This window comes from Eutrema salsugineum, unplaced genomic scaffold, assembly GCF_000478725.1.
Source record: "Eutrema salsugineum unplaced genomic scaffold, Eutsalg1_0 scaffold_3, whole genome shotgun sequence".
NCBI lineage: Eukaryota > Viridiplantae > Streptophyta > Magnoliopsida > Brassicales > Brassicaceae > Eutrema > Eutrema salsugineum.
Genome location: NW_006256756.1, coordinates 1,516,741 through 1,534,044, shown reverse-complemented (window position 1 = coordinate 1,534,044; position 17,304 = coordinate 1,516,741). Strand labels below are relative to the sequence as shown.

General features: G+C 36.6%; 2 protein-coding genes and 1 pseudogene across 2 annotated transcripts; 2 read left to right on the top strand and 1 right to left on the bottom strand.

Moving 5' to 3' along the window:
• The first annotated feature begins 629 nt into the window (after nt 1–629).
• LOC112085137 lies at nt 630–5,452 on the top strand (annotated as a pseudogene).
• Nucleotides 5,453–10,596: 5,144 nt separating this feature from the next.
• LOC112085136 lies at nt 10,597–11,211 on the top strand. The gene has a single exon (XM_024154161.1). It carries the CDS (start codon nt 10,597–10,599, stop codon nt 11,209–11,211), a length of 615 nt encoding a protein of 204 aa, XP_024009929.1.
• An 845-nt stretch (nt 11,212–12,056) lies between these two features.
• LOC112085135 lies at nt 12,057–16,709 on the bottom strand. The gene is made up of 10 exons (XM_024154160.1): nt 16,521–16,709; nt 16,171–16,429; nt 15,921–15,934; nt 14,557–15,025; nt 14,312–14,460; nt 13,392–13,934; nt 12,811–13,175; nt 12,644–12,725; nt 12,307–12,455; nt 12,057–12,222 (listed from the first exon to the last, which is right to left on the bottom strand). The coding sequence occupies exons 1-10, from the start codon at nt 16,707–16,709 to the stop codon at nt 12,057–12,059; spliced, it is 2,385 nt and encodes a 794-aa protein (XP_024009928.1).
• Between the last annotated feature and the right edge of the window lie 595 nt (nt 16,710–17,304).

Sequence of the window (17,304 nt, the reverse complement as noted above, 5' to 3'; positions counted from 1 at the left end):
TGGTTGGATTTCAAACCCAACGGCCACTCATTTCAAATTTCTCTCCCTCTAGGGACTGTGCTATGCTTTTAATTTTTTTTTAAAAATCAAATGTGTGGCTTTTAATGGAATCACGTTTTACCCTGAAAAGTTTTATAAATCTACGATTATGCCACTTGTTATATACTTGGTTCTTGGTGGTTGAGGTGGCCTTTCATTTATGGATCCTTTTCTCTATGTCAAATTCTCATCCAACTTTGGTGGTATCATCACTTCACTCCATCGCATTTGTCTCTCATAATCTTTCGACCCTTCCTCAAAACACCACTTGTTTTTTCTTTTAAAGTCAACCACTAAACTAAGAGATATATCATGAACTATATATATGGGAGGATTACTACACTAACCTTAGAAAATATTTATATCATTTGTTTGGCGCACTTTTATTTTTTTTACAAAACTAACCTAGCATACCTAAAACGTCATTTTCGTCTTTGTTGAAAAAAACATAATTACGAAAATGCCATTACTTTTTTAATGCCACGTAGACAGATTATAGCGCTAAAAATTTGATAAGTCTATCAGGCTTTGACGGTAGACTTATCAAATTTTGGTCAACGCAAAAATTTTGTCGGTAGAGTATTAGGTCGATGGTAGATTTATTCGAGAGTTGGTAGAGTTTACAAATGTTGGTAGACTTATCTTGGTAGAGTTTTGACGATGAGAGGTAGATTTATTATGTTTTGGTAGATTTGTTGTTATGAATGGCAGACTTGTCAAACGTGTTGGTAGACTTGTTAAAGAAAGCGTTGACTTTCTTGCATAGTTGACTTTCTCGGTAGATTTATTGACAATGAGGTAGATTTATTTTCTGAGTTGGTAGACTTATGTCATTTGGCAGTAGATTTATGTAGATTTATGTAAAAAAAGGTGTCAATACGTGATGGTAGATATATCTGTTTTATGGTAGAGTTATATCTTGTTGGTAGATTTTTCGCTTTTGTGGTAGATATGTTTGTTTTATGGTAGATTTAAATTGAAGTAAAATTCATTTCGGTGAGTGGTAGATTATTTATTACATGAGGTAGACTTACAGAATGTTGGTAGATTTATTTGTTTTGTGAAATATATTTGTTTTGTGGTAGATTTAAATTCAAGTAAAATTCTTTCCAGTGAGTGGTAGATTATTTGTTACATGAGGTAGACTTACAGAATGTTGGTAGATATGTTTGTTTGTTTGGTAGAGTTTATGTAATCTGGTAGAGTTATCGTACGTATGGTAGACTTCTTATAATAATCATGTGGTAGATTAATTAAGTTTGGTATTTACAAAGATAACCTCGATTTGGTAGACATATGAGGTGCTTATGGTAAACTTGTTTATATGGTAGAGTTATTTTTTATGCTTGAGGTAGACTTAGTTGTTAATGTTTGGCAGACATTTGACTTTATGGATTGAAATTACTTTTTTGTCGTAAAAGTATTGTCCTATCTACGAAAAAAACAGAAGTGTGGTAGACTTGTTTTGAAGTGTCGTATGTTAAATAGGTTTCGTACATATGGTAGACTTGTTCCATGGTTATATTTGAGTTGGTTTTGTTACCATTGACGTTTTCTTTGCATGAGTTTGCTAAGATTATGTCGGTTAACTGTGATTCGATCACAGATGATTATTGGTCTTTACGATATAGATGCCATAATCAATGGTCAAAAATTTCTAACATGAATATTTTTTCTATGATATATGTTTTCTCTAAGATAACTTTGCTTTTCATATTAACTTTGAACATATATGTCATATCTGTAATAACCATCTCTTAACTTATGAATTTTTTATCTTTATTTTTGAATATTTGTTACATTTAACTCTATTTACTTAAACTCTTACAACATCACAATGTCAAATGATTTTAGTCATGTGTTTTGATTAAAATTTTATTCAGTTATGATATACATCATAGTGATAGTAAAGAAATAAATTAAATTGAATAATAACATTACTAGCAAATATGATAAAAATGTGAAAATGTCTGGGTCAATGTTTTACGACAAATATAATTTGAAAACAACAATATTATCATTTAAAATCTAATTATCATTTTTACAAATTCAAAATATAGATATACCATCAATTTAATAATAAATCTACCATTATTTCAAAACAAATCTACCAAATGCAAATCTACAATTCATAGTAAAACATGTCGGATCGATGCTGGATATCCCATCAAAGATTTGTTCACCATGGCAAAGCCCATAATCTGTCAGAAAAAAATAAACAAATACTGTCATTCGTATATAAAATTCAAATATATACGACTGATAAATCTACCATAAATAACTAATAAATCTACCAAACACAAATCATTTTTCAAATAAGTTATCATTAAATGACTAATAAATCTAACAAACCACATCGTTTTACAAATAAGTCTATCATTAGATGACTAATAAATCTACCAAATGATATCGTTTTTTAAAATAATTTTACCATCAAATAACTAATAAATCTACCAAACCATATTTCGTTTTCTAAATATATCTACCTTCAAATAACTAATAATCTACCAAACTACGTATCATTTTTCAAATAAATTTACCATCACATATTATGAACTTTACAATATCGATTTCTAAATATATCTACCAAACGTACCTGAAAAAAATTAGGGATACGGTTTTTACAGAAAAATTTACGCCGCCGACAACCTCCACAACACCACTATTCCATCGAAACAACGTCTGTCCACTGTGGTTGTGCTCGACGCGGCGAGAATGCTGCTAAAGAGTCATGCCAAATATTTCTGAGATCTCCAACACCAAGATCTGTGTGGATCTGCGAAAAAGAGGGAAGCTGTGAAGAGATAAAAAGGGAGAAGGAAGGAGAAAGCTCCAAAAAGAGGAAAGCTGCGAAAAGAGGGAAGCTGCTAACCGGAATCTTTCGAACCAGAGGAGAAATCACTATGTTTGCTTATCAAGAAGCTCTACATGGAAAGCGAGGAAGCTGCGACGGTGGAAGATTCAGAGCTGATGGGACCGTATCTTCGTGCCGCAGAGACGCCGGTGACAAGAACCAATCTTCGGCGCAGTCTTCTTCTTCTTCTTCTTATTCTACAATGGCGACAAGAACCAAATTAGGGTTTTTTTTAATAATCAGATTTTTATTTTTTTTTCTGTAGAAATATACTTGTACTCGTTTTTTTGTAGAAATAATAAAAAAAAATCAATTTTTTAATTTTTATTAATCAGAATTGCATTTTTGTAATAATTTTGAACAGCTGGATAAAAAATCAATTTTTTTTAATTTTTAATAACCATAATGGTATTTTCGTAATAAGTTTGAACAGGTGGATAAAAATATCATTTTTTAATTTTTACTAACCAGAATGGCATTTTCGTAATAATTTTGAACAGCTAGATAAAATATATTTTTATTAACCAGAATGGCATTTTCGTAATAATTTTGAATAATTGGATAAAAATGACTTAAACCAACTTTATAAGGTTAGTCTAGTAAGCTGATCCATATGTTAGGCTAGATTTGTCATTTCATCAACCTTAAAGGCTAGTTTAAGGAATTTTCACTATATATATTTAGACATATCATCATCTTGAGTTAAGCCTAGAACTCATCTTTCTTTCTTTTTCTAGAAAATCTTCACTGTCATATTAATAGTTAACAACTTTATCTTCTTTCTCGTCGAACAGTGCGTTTTTCATGCATATTGTTCTTCCTAAGAGCATCTCCAAAAGACACCTTATAATTTCAAATATAAGGTTTTATGTATCCAAGAGACACCTTAAAATCTCAAATTTTGAGATGTTGAACACTGACACTTTATATTTAAGGTTCAACTGTTCAACACCTCAAATTTGAGGTGTCATTTTTTTATTTACATTTCAGTCCTTTCAGTTATATGTTTTAAAATTAATCATAATAGCTTTTGTGTTTATTATTTTAACTCTCATAATTTAATATCTTATTAATCTTTTATATATATCTTTATAAATAAATTATATATACATATAATTTTTTTAAAAAATAATTTAAAATAGAAATAATAATGATAAATAGTAAAAGAATAAATAACATTAAAATAAAATACATAACAACAATATTACATTAAGCAAATTTCATACAAACTAAAATAACACACGAAAATAAGCAATATTTTATTATTATTTATATATAATATTATATTAAAGTTGTATTAATTAATATTGTCTATAATATTTTTAATATGTATTTTTATAGTTATTTATCAAAATTTTATGATCTGAATTTATTATTAGCAATACTAAGGACTAAAGTGCAAAGTATAATATTTTTAAGGTATCATTTTAAGGCTTATATTGAAAAGCATCACCCTCAAACCTCAAATATAAGGTTTCTTATACCTTAAAAATACAGTGTCTCTTGTAAATGCTGTAAGACCATCTCCATCCCTAATATTGAATGGGGTTCTTAGTAATAAAAAGACATTTAAAATAAATCAAAAAACTTAAAAATCCTTAAAAACCATTGCTTAGAGCATCATTATTGGGAGCTCTTATAGGGGTTTCTAAGGCTTTTTTATTTTAAAAATGTTTTTAGGCCCAATTTTTTTTAAAAAAAAAACGGTTCTTATTTCGAGCCTTAAGAATCAGTTCTTATTGGACAGCTGTCATAAGCGGATTGGACAAAAAAAAGTGGGCAATTTTTTTTCTCTGCATCGGCTGTTTCGTCGACCATTCATCTACCCTGGAAAATTTTTGCCTAAGAAAATTTGTCTGACCTGTTTTATTAAGCCTCAGCCGCCGAATCAGGCGTAATCCATCTCGATGACCATGGAATATCCAGCAAAAGCGAGCTTCGTTTTCTTTGACGCCACTCAGCTACACAGCAAAAGCAAGCTTCGTCTTCAGGAGCTCCGTCGCGAGTTCGGCATCGTCTCCGCTGCCATCCTCGCCAACAACAATGGATCCCAAGGAACCAAGCTTTTCTTCTGCGAGATCGAGTTTTCGAAGTCTCAATTGTCGTTCCAGCTCTTCGGCATCAACGCTCTTCATCACATCCGTCTCGTTTGTCCTTTGCATCGAACCTGCGTGACGAATCCGGTCAAATGGACCAGTCGGATTACTCTCGTTTAGCAGAATCTGTGGCTGAGTTCGTCGAGCAGCAAACAAAGCTCACTGTCGGTCCAATTAAACGACCACCGCTTCTTTCAAGGCGAAGATCATTGTCATCGTGGTGTTGATCGTTGTCTCTTCCCCGTTCATCATCAAACGGATTCTTAAAGGAGAAACTCTTCTCCATGACCGTCGGCTTTGGTTATCAGGTGCTATATTCATCTACTTCTTCAGCGTCGCTGGAACGATGCATCATTACTGTTCATCATTTCTTAACCGGAAGAGCATCTATTGTAAGTTCATCACTGTTCCACTTTTTAATACAGGAAGATGCCGAGGTTCTATTCTACCAATACACCATTAAAAATATTTAGTTTCTTAAAATGGATTATTAACCTATAATTAATAATTAAAAATTTTTAAGAAATCTATTTAGAGTTTTAGGGATAATGATAGTCTTAGAATTCTAAAATAAAGATCGATCTTTAAGCGAATATTAAGACATGTGTCAGCTTGTAATTGGTTGTTGTAAGTTGTCTCACATTCTCTCTCCTACTGTCCTCTCTTGACTCTCCACTTTTTAAGATTTTTTTTTTTGCGGAGACTCTCTTTCCTCTCTCTCCTCTTATTAAATTTATTATTAAAAAATTATAAAAAACTTCATGCAAAATTTCTGTGATGAAGATGCTCTAAGAAGTAAGAATGTATCAGTAGAGCATCTCCATTGCTTTAGAACTCCATTTGATATCTAATCAAAAAATTATCAATATTTTATTATAATTTATTTCTATAATAAAATTTCGTCTAAAACAAGAAAATTAACTAATCACAAAAAGACATATGTCAAATGAAGTTCTTATATAGGTATCTTAAAATTCTCATATGAGAGCCTTTTTGTTGCTATTTTTCTCTCCTCGAGAAATTTTCTCTCTAGTTTCATGCGTTTGTACTTGGTGTCGTCTACGCCGATTTGTTGCTCCGGTGGCCACTATCCTTCCAATGGTGTTACCAGTAGATTCCTTTGGTTTTTCTTCTTCTTCTTCTATTTTCCTTTGTCGAGAGAGATTTTTGAAGATGGATCTTAATTTCTAGATTTAGATTTTTGGATCTAGATTTGATTATTGGATTTTGTTTTTCATCTTCCTTTTTATTGTAAAGATGTCTGAGTAGTTTTTGTCTGGTTCATGGGGTGTTATTAGATATGGTTTAGAGATCTTTGGTTCTTTCATTCTCGGTGTTGCCAGTTCTTTGATGAACGACGGTGTGGTCTATTGCAATCGATGCCAGGTGTAGATCTGTTTTGCCTTTACTTCTCTGGTTTGGGCTGCTGGCTTGGCTCCAAGTTCTTCAATTCTTACCCATGTTTTGCCCTCTCTTTTGTGCTATGGTTTGCATTGTTATGAGGTTCGTTCTTGGGGTTCGTCTTTTGGATGGTTACTCGTTGTAGAGGCATTTACTAGCTCACCTCTCGCGGAATGGCGTTTGTTATATATCAGTAGATGGATATGGCTTGTTCGCGAATTACTGTGTGTATAGTTGTTAGTCTTCTCTGGCATATCCCCAATCGCAGTTTAAGGTTTATCTCCTTGAGACTCGGTCAGCTTAAGTTTGTTGGCCTTTTGGAGTGGCGTGATGGTTTTATCTTCTCTGTTAATTTTTGGTCCTACTTTCGTTTCTGCTGGTGTTATCTATTTGAAACTTGTTTTTGTGCTTCCTCCTGTTTATGTGGCGCTCAGTGGTTGTTGTTGGTTCCAAGAACGTTCTTCTCAAGGCTCTAGTTCTTTGATGCAACTCTGGCGTCTACAGGTTTGGTATTCGATCTCGAGACAATTTTTATTTGGAGTTTCAGCTTTAGTTCTTTGGAATTTTAATTTTTAGTTCTGTTGTATTGTTTCCATAGATTTTACTCCTTTCATAAATTTCTTTTTTTTATGGGGCTTTATTTCCCTTGATTGAGTCTTTGTCTCTGGAGATATCTTCCTTTTCTGCCGGCTTATATATTTCAAATATGTATCATAAACTTGTATTTTATTTTTGTTTAAACAAAAAATAGTCAGAGGAAAAAAAAACTGGTTCTCACATCTTTCTAACTTCTATTTTTTTGGGCTTCTTGCACATATGACCTCAAAATTGAAATCAAATGCAAATCTAACCTCTTTTTTCTCCCTCTTCAATATTAGCCAATTTCTCCTCACTTTCTCCCTAAAGCCACATATAATAACATAAATGCCATTATATTTATAATTATCAAATTTTTTAGGTAATTCGAAAAAGACATACCCATCCGAAGCTATTTGAAGTATTCACGAAAATGCCATCATCTTCAATTTCGCCAACTACCATTACCAACCAAAATGGAAGCTCTTAATGCTTGCCCATCTGCACTTGAAGCTCTAAATGCTTATTTGGCCGCTCAAACTTCATTCTATCTTCAAATTTCTATCTGATTTCATCTAAAAATCTCTTTCTTAATCGACATTGATATGTTTGAATTCGCAAATCATATATTTTGTGAGATTCTTGGATAACCGAGTTCTGGGCTGGTTTCCTTTCCGTGCATCTCAAAAATTCTGAACTTCTGTCAAAGTTAATCGAGTTCAAATTGGAAAGAGGTAAACATCTAAATCTTTTCTTTAACATTGGGCTATGTTTCGCGAAAGTATACTTCTTTTACAGTCTGTTAGTCAACGTAAAAGGTTAGATTTGCAATTGACCTTTTGGTATTTTTTTGAAAGTAGACTTCTTTGTAAGTCTGCGAATTTTCATTTGAATACAAAAAAACAACGTTTAGACTTCTATTTCAGGCTGTCGAAAAGCGAGAATAGTTTTGCATTTAACCGGAAAATATTATACTTTGACCTTTTCTGCAGACTTCGTGGAGATGTCTGAAAAAGATAAGTTTGACCTGAAAGGTTATTTTTGCATTTGACCAAGATGTTGACCACCTTTGACTGTTCGAGCAGACTTCTAAAGAAGTCAGCTACGAATTTAATTTATAGCAGACTTCTTTAGAAGTCTGCTATTAATTTAATTCAGAATTGGTCAAATGCAAAAATAACCTCTCGGCAGACTTCTAAAAAATTTAATTTAGAAGTCTGCTACGAAAGTCAAACTTTGGTCAATTGCAGAAATAACCTGCAGCAGACATCGTTGGTAGTGTAGACTTCGTCAGCCGACTTCACATTAACAGAAGACTTCTTGCCTCGTACAGCAGACTTCAAAAGAAGTCTGCTGTAAAAGTCAAACGTTTGGTCAATTGCAGAAATAACCTTTTTCTTATACAGACTTTATATAGAAGTCTACTACGAAAGTCAAACATTTGGTCAATTGCAAAAGTAACCCTGCCTTTTTGGCAGACTTCTTCGTGAAAGCAACCGGGTGGAGTTTTGCTGGAAGTCTGCATTTTTTTCATTTTTAAAAAGTACTTTTTTTAAACTTTTGTGTGATGAATTTTTTTTTTTAATTTTTATTCTTGTTTAGAAGGTATATTTCCTTTACCTGTATTAATTTTGTATGCTTATGTGTTATACATTAATAGTTATAATTTTTGTAGATTTGAACGGTAATTGGCACATATTAGCAGACTTCATAAGAAGTCTGCCACTGAAGTCTGCCTGTCGAAGGAGAATAACACAGCAGACAACACTTGAAGTCTGCCTAATTATTTTAGCAAAAAATTCGTTTTCGAATTAATGGTATATGCTAAAATAAATATATTGTTTGGACATGTTGATCTGCCTTTCTTGGTTCCATATACGTGAGTTTCACATTGATATGTGTTATAATTAGAAAGTGATGAATTTTCTTGAATGTTTAGACGTTTAGCCGATTATAGCAGACTTCTTTAAAAATCTGCTCTATGTTACTTGGAAAACACGGTTTATCTTGTGTGGTTTACCTTTTTTGCAGATGGCGGCTCAGTTGCCTGTTGTATTTGGAGAATGGGTTATGAGTGCTCAGTCGTGGCATTTTGAGGTGGATAATCGCAAAGGAGGGAGGTTGTTCTTCTTGAATGATGGTTGTACACATGGAGAACTCGTAGCTATGGCTCTAGATGATTACATGCTGGATGGAAATACGGACAGCGTGTCTATCACTTATGCATTGCCAGATTCAATGTTAGCAAACATGGCTCCGGATACCCCTCCTATGCATATTACTAATGATAGACAAGTACAGAACTTGATTGGGCTGAGTAAGACGCATGCTATACGTCTTTGTGTATCTAGTTGCAAGGACAATGATGGACGTACTGGTGGTGTTGATGCTGCTGATGGGTGTTCTGTTGAAGGTGGGAATCAAAATACTGAGGAAGGTGAAGATGAAAATGTCGATGAGTATGATGATGATGAGATAAACGAGGACATCAAAAACGATTCAGTAAAGGAGGAAGACAGTACTGACCCTGAGGGTCAGGACTCTGAGGATCAGGACTACAGCCAATATGGGAAAGTGAAGGATGAGGATTCAAATTCTGATTCAGAGGGTGAGGGTGAGTGGATTGAAGAACCGGTGAAGGCTCCTCAAAGAGGATATGAAAGAAATTGGGTTGGCAAAATAAAAGTAAATGGAAGTTTTGCTACAAAAGACGACCTGATTTCTGAGATCAGGTTGATGGCTGTTATGTTGAAGTTTGCATTCAGAGTTGATAAGTCATCGACACGTCTGTTTGTTGCTAAATGTGCTATTAAAGGATGTCAATGGAGAGTTAGAGCAGCTGTAAAGAACGAAGCAAAGACGTTTTGGGTCACTAAATATGTCAAAACTCATACCTGTTCAGTTTCAGATCGGTTGGCTCACCGAAAGCATACGACTCCAAGATACATTGGAAAGTTATTTATAGAGCGTGTGGGAATAATTGATGGGATTACTGCAGAACACATCAAAGATTCAACGCAGACGATGTTTCAATTGAAAATAGACTACACAACTTCGTATAGAGCTTTGATGTATGCACAAGAATGTGTGAGGGGAAGCCCTGAGGATGGATATAGCCGAGTGCCTTCTTAATTGCGTCTGATCGTTGAAGCAAATCCGGGTACTATAACTGCCCTTGAACGCGACAGTCAGAATAGGTTCAAGTACCTATTCTTAGCCTTCAGAGCCTCCATAGCTGGTTTTCAATATCTCAGACGGGTCATTGTTGTCGATGGGTGTCATCTGACTGGAAAGTATGAAGGGACTCTGCTAGTGGCCACAGCACAAGATGGTAACTTCCAGATATTTCCACTAGCTTTTGGAATAGTGGACTCTGAGAATGATCACGCATGGGATTGGTTTTTTAGAAAATTGCGGGAGTGTTTTACAGACGAGTATCCATTGGTGATAGTTTCAGACCAGCATCATTCCATTAAGAATGCATGTGAGACTGTATTACCATGGGTAACACGCGGTATATGCTATTATCATCTGCAACACAATATTGTCACTAAGTTTAAGGGGAAACATCTTATGTACTTAGTCAAACGTGTTGCATATGCATATACGGTACATGATTTTAACCGTTATATGGACGAGATAAGGCATATAAAACCTGACCTTGCAACGTACCTGGAGGAGGCTGGCATTCAGTTGTGGTCAAGAGTTCACTTTCCAGGTGATAGATACAATATAAAGACGAGCAACATCGCAGAGTCTATCAACTCTGCTCTCAAACGGGCACGGGGATTTCCCATAGTATTCCTGTTGGAGTACTTACGGGCGAAGCTAACAAAGTGGTTTTGTAAAAGGCGGGAAGATGCTTTGAGTCTTCCAACCAACCATACTCGAGGAGTTGAATATTTGTTGGCAATTCGTTCACATTATGCTGATAAGTTGACGGTTGAAGGCATAGATGGTTGGCGATTCAATGTGAAAGGAGGATCACATAACTGTGTCGTTGATTTGGAACTTCGAAAGTGTGGGTGTGGCGTGTATGATATTGAGAAAATATCTTTCTCTCATGTTATAGCCGTTTCAGATGCAATGCATATGCATATGGCCACTCTTGTATGCCCGACATACTCCAAAGATTACTTGTATGCAGCGTACTCGCATAATATATATCCTCCAAGCATTGCAATGAAAACCGATGAAACAACACAATGTCTACCTCAGGAGGTCCGACGTAAAAAAGGCAGGTAGAGGAAGTCAAGATGGCAAACTTGGCTGGAAATTTTGAGGCATAAGCAAAAGAAACCCCGTAAGATCCACAAGCAGTACAGTTGTTTGAAATGTCACCAACCAGGACATACTAGACCGGATTGTGTAAGTGTTATGTTACCTCATACTTTAAGGGTTTAGGGTCGAAGTTAATTTCCTCTGTTTTTTTTTTTTGCAGACGTTGAAGTCAAGATAAAACCATAAAACTATAATAGCAGACTTACACTGAAGACTACTACTAGAAGTCTTCTACCGTAGTCTGCACAAGAAGTCTGCTTCACCAGGTAAGGGAAACACTACTGAAATATGTCTGTTTAATGTCTATGTACGATCATTCTTAATTATTGTCATAAACTATGCGATATAATAAGCTATGATTAGGGTAAACCTTAGAGTACGTGAATTATCACAAAAGCCACACTAGTCTATTACAAGCGTTTAGCCTCCAAAACATACTACCACACCATTGTTCTAAATATTACTAAACAAACCGAAATTAGTTAGGAACATTACAGTTAAATAAGAGAACAACAATTCTGGCAGGTTAACCAAAAACTTCCAACCATACCACACCCAACGAGAGTCCTTTCTCTTTCATTACAGAATATACATAGTTGGACATATCACTTACCTTCGTATACGTCCAGCCATGGATACTCATACTTCTCTGTGCCGGTTACTCTTGTCTCGTCAAATATCTCAGCTGCTAGCTTGTCTCGGATGTTTTTAATGTTTGCATCGCACAAGGTCTTCGGAAATGGCATCCCTAGAGCATGGCATTCAAGGTACTTCAAGCAGTAAACGCCACAGTCACCGCTTTGTTTGTTTTATGAGATCAAATGCCCCTTGATTCGCTCCCACGTGAATGGATCATAAGTCAGATTGATACGGTCTTCAGCAGGTGCACACTCACGGAGTATGTAGGGAACCAAGACGGTAATAGGAGTCACAGCAGCCTCAATCTGAATATCCGATGCATGAGTATTCGCATGGCTATCCCAAATGACAATATGCTTCATCAGAATCGAAATCTACATTGCCACCCAGTGATCATCAGTGATGTGTAACATCGAGTACAGGTCATCCACATCATACCCCCACGTCTTGTTACTAACGCAGTAGGTTGGGGCTGCGCCAGTGTAGTACTCGAACGAGCCAGCTGGAAGGAGCTTGCCTGAACCATCAGGGTTGGCGTGAGAGTCTACGAACTCCTTGTACTTGTACCTCTACATTGTTGCAAAGTAAGAGTCGAGGAATGTTATCCTGTCCGACCTAAACCACTCAGGATGCTTTGTAAATCGCAGCCTGAGTAGGTTAATCCCAGCTTCCATGTGCTGCATATTCAATGAAAACAATTATTCAAGCAGAGTGTAATATGTTGTGTTCATATCATATATACACTCGCGTAACTTACAGTGTCTGCTAGCCATTGTTTAGGAACTCTTAGAATGAAGTACCAGTCCACGGATGACCATTTTACCCGCTTCGGATATGCCCTGAAAACAACACCATTTTACAATATCATCCACTACTCTTACAATGGAAAGTCTGCTTTATGCTAACTCTAAAACAAAGACTTACGGATCTTTTTTCAGACAATCAGTTAGCACACCGATCTTTTGCTTCATGTGTTTCATATCAAACGGATCATATCCGCACCCTCGGACATTTTTGTTTGGGATTATTTCCTTCGCTGTGTTGTTGGGTTTGAAAGGGCTTTGTTGTGTAGGAGCCAACTTTCGCAGACGTTCACTCTTCGCACGAGCAACCAGTTGTGCCGCCTTCTTGCCTTTCTCGTGTTTATCTTTCTGGACCTGATCGAAGTCGATGTCGCATTTTGCTGGATCAACCATAACGACGCTTGGCTCTGGAGTTCCCTGCTTACCATCGTTCACGCTCTCACTTGGGACATCAGTTTGTTCATTTTGCTTAGACATAAAATTACTCTGCAAATATAAAGATTTAAACACACATCAATGAAACGAAACCAAACATCAAACATTAAAGAGTACAAATAAAAACATTAAATATTTAGTGGTGACAACGTTTTAAAGTTTTAAAACAGATTGGTAAGGTTCGATGAGAAGTTTGAAAATAAATATGGAATTTTATTTTTTCCGGGGTTTCCTTCCTCTTTTCTTTGGAGCGGGTTTTGGACTAACCCCGATATTATGATCGGCGTCCGCGTCTGTTTGATCGTCGCCAACAGGTTTTGCGCCCTCGGCGTCTGCTTCCCCAGTCTGAGCCACATCCTCCTTTGTACCTCCGGTCCCAGCTTGGAGGATCACAACCTCTAATTTCTGCTCCACCGTTCCCAACTTTGTGTTGAGTAGTTTGATCTGAGATTCACAACTACTCAACCCATCCATCATCTTGTTGAAGCAGTCGTCCATGTAGTCCTTCAGAATCGTGACCATTGACTCATCTTCCTCACCAGAGGCTGGGCAGAACCGCTTCCGACTTCCTTGATCACCAACTGATTCCGATCGCCTCTTCAGATCGACAGACCCTTCGGACTTGACATACTTGGTCACACCTGTTGGAGGCCAATGACTCCTTTCCCATGTCCATTGTTTAGGGCCAAAATGACCATACATCGCTTTGATGATGTTGTCAGTCCTCTCGTCTTCTTCATCATCGTCTTCAATTTCCCAGCGCGGAAACATGTCGAAGAATTCCTTAACAACGTAGTTGTTAATGTGTGTCTACATGGAAATCAAAACAGAGTTATATAACGTATAATGCGGAAATCAAAACTAAGAAGTCTTCCCAAGAAGTCTTCCTAAGAAGTCTTCCTAAAAAGTCTCCCTAAGAAGTCTTCCTAAGAAGTCTTCCTAAGAAGTCTGCCTAATTAGTCTGATGTATACTACAGACGTCTGCACTAGAAGTCTACTAAATAATTCTGCCGATATAATAGTCAACCAAGTGTGAATTCAGACTACTTACCTGTCGGAGCATATTCTCTTTCATAAATTTCCTCCCCCTGGATCCCTTGAAAGCTATCAGCGGTACATTGTGGTCGCCTGGAAGTGGTTCACCAAATTTAGCAGGGAAGAGCAAAGTAAACCCAGACTTGTAGTACTTGAACAAACCCCTCAATGGTGTACGACGACTTCCAAATTTCTTTCTCCTTCACCGACCGCATCAGGTTTTTGAAGGCCACTCTTCCCCAAGGGTAGTTCTCAAACGCTTCTAAATCCATCACAAGCCTTGCCAACCTAGCCCAAGTAGCTGAAGATGGCTTTCATGCTTCAATGTAACTAGTATAAATGCTAAGGTATCCCAGCCTCAAACGATCCTCGGAAGACCACGACCCGCATTCCTTACAAGCTTCTATCAAGTCTTCAGTGCTCGGGCCCAACTCCTGATTGACTCCCAATCGCTCCCAGAAATCTTTCATCTCATCAGTTATCTCAACCACCGGATCCTCGAGGTTGTCGACGTACTCGCAATTCAAGCCAGTAATATGTTCGAACTCATTCAAAGAAAAGCGGATCGGGATTAGACCTACGAGGCTCCAAATCTCAAATTTTTTCTTGCAAACTAGCTGCATGCCGAGAATGTAATGCACCAGTCTAGATGCCCAGCCGAAATCCAACTGACTGAACTTCAGGAACACTCCCAGTCTAGAGTTCAATATCTCTTCCCACTCATCTTGTGTGAGTGCTTCCTCGAGTGCAGTCATCAGCTTCGTCTCACCGCTATAGTAACCGATGCTTTTCAGCGGAGACGGCTCATCGCCTTTCGAGAAGAGACGCGGGGGGAACTCTGGGTTTTCCATTGGCTGTTCTGACCTCTGCAAAACGAAGTCCAATATTCAAGAAGTCTACTTATGAAGACTTACGAAGAAGTCTGCACACGAAGTCAGCCAACTAAGTCTGCAATTGAAGTCTGTAGACCTAATAGTCTAATTAAAAAAGTTTCAAAAATCTAGCCGCCGAAAAAGTTCTTTAAAAAAACACAACCCGTTTTGAACTCCGTTTTACGAGATAATACTTCCAAAATAGTTCGCCTAAACACTATACAAGTCCGTTTAATAAATAAAAAAAAGTACAGATATCTCTAATTCACAGCAACTAGAAACTTGGAAACGGGTATTCGATTTTTGTCCGATTTTGGAAATATCTACTCGGTGTTGTCTGATTTTTATAAAAACCGATGTAGAAACCCAAACGACTAGGAACTTGGAACCCGTTAAGATATTTATTTACAAATTATAAGAAATTAGTACAGCCAAATACCTTTCCACGACCAACGGCGGAAATGAACAGACGTACATTGTTCGTAGAAAGTCTTATATATGACCGTAGAAACCTATTTAACCGTCGTACCGGTTCAATAACCGTCGTACCATTTCAATAACCGTCGTACCAGTTCAATAACTGTCGTACCAGTTAAATAACCGTCGTACCAGTTCAATGTGGTTTATCGATTTCGTTATTTAAAACGTAATTGGTTTAGCCAATTATAGCTGGTTTGCAATATAATTTTAAAACTGTCTGGTTTAGCTTATTCGACGTATTAAGTCTGCATATTAAGTCTGCTTAAGAAGTCTGCATATTAAGTCTGGTTAAGAAGTCTGTCTACGAAGTCTGCATATTAAGTCTGTTTAAGAAGTCTGTCTACGAAGTCTGCATGTGTTTTTTATTAATATCATATGAAAAGTAGTTTTAGAGATTGTATGTAGAGACCCTTAACTCACGGCCTGCATATGTACACAATACACAAAGTGCACATAGATTCCCCAGTATACGAACAATGTATATGCAACAGTAAACACTAACATTAATCACCATAGAAGTCAAATACATATGTTTTATCCCAACTAGTCTACTTAAAGGTTACACAAGTCTCTTGGTTTAGTATTCTACATCCCAACGCATGAAAACACAAGAGATTACTGCAAAAATAACTAAAAAACACAAAGTAGGATATCAGAACCTCGATTAGCAAGTGCTTCTTTCACTCCAGCAATTTCACTCTGAATGAACCCTATGAACTCCTCGATCTCGCTAATGGTCTTCTCGGTTGCAGCAAGGCGATCCTCCAATGCATACAGCCGATTCTCATATGATTGCAGAAGGGCTGTTCGGTTGTCACGGAACATGCTTTCGCTCTGCTTGTCAATTCGTATTTGAAGAATGGTCAACTGCTCTTCAATGGCTAGAACCCACCATTTGGAGATGTGACCCGGTTTATCCTACACATATGACAAACGAAAACTTCAGTTATACTCGATGAATAACATTAAAACTATACACATATTGAGAAAAACCTCATTAAAACTATACACATTCGCCTAATATATCAAGGCAACTATAGAACTTCCTGCCAAACGTCTCTGGAGCTGTAGACTCTTCCAATCTACATCGAAGGCCGCAATAGCATCGTTCAGGTATCCCAAAGTCTCCATCAGCTTTGGCACACCCGCTGTCATAGCTTGCTTTGAAAGATGAGCTGTTGGTGTAGCTTATCGGCATTACTCTGTAGAGATCAAGCAAACAAACTTGGAAGTTAACAAACAAAAAACTAAAACAGATACGACCACATAATAACTTTGCAGCTAAAAACAAAACAACAAAAACAAGCTTTCCAAAAATATATTTCTTACTCGCTAAACAACAAAATAACAAAAAAGGTAAATCTTGAAATAAAGAAAAAATCGAAATATTTTTACTTACTTGCTCACGGAATCTGTGAAAAAGGTATTTTTACTTAGATCTGTTAAAAAAACAGTAAAGCAAAAGGACAAAAGAACAAAAGAACAATTTTAAAGGACAAACCAGTAAACAATAAGATACGGACTAAACAGAGAATGTAATGGCGAATAACTCACAGATCTGGAGAGATAACTAAGAACGATGAAGACGCTGGCTGAGATCTGCAGCAACAATATATGTAGTGATATATATGAAACAACATATGCATCAGAAACAGAAAAGAAGAGATGGGGAGCGCCGGGAAAGGCTTACTGCGAGAGAGAGTCGCGGCGAGAGAGACCAGAGTGCAGCGCCGTTTTACAGTGATCTAGGTTTTTTTATTTATGGTAACGACTGGTAAGTTTCTTTATATACT

Excerpts from the sequence above, each read along its gene's own strand:
- LOC112085135 (XM_024154160.1), bottom strand. The coding sequence starts at position 16,709 with ATGCCGATAAGCTACACCAACAGCTCATCTTTCAAAGCAAGCTATGAC. Across the intron at positions 14,461-14,556 it reads TGAAGACTTGATAGAAGCTT|CTACTTGGGCTAGGTTGGCA; the intron begins GTAAGGAATGCG and ends AGCCATCTTCAG. Across the intron at positions 12,726-12,810 it reads GATTGTCTGAAAAAAGATCC|GGCATATCCGAAGCGGGTAA; the intron begins GTAAGTCTTTGT and ends TGTTGTTTTCAG.
- LOC112085136 (XM_024154161.1), top strand. The coding sequence starts at position 10,597 with ATGGACGAGATAAGGCATATAAAACCTGACCTTGCAACGTACCTGGAG.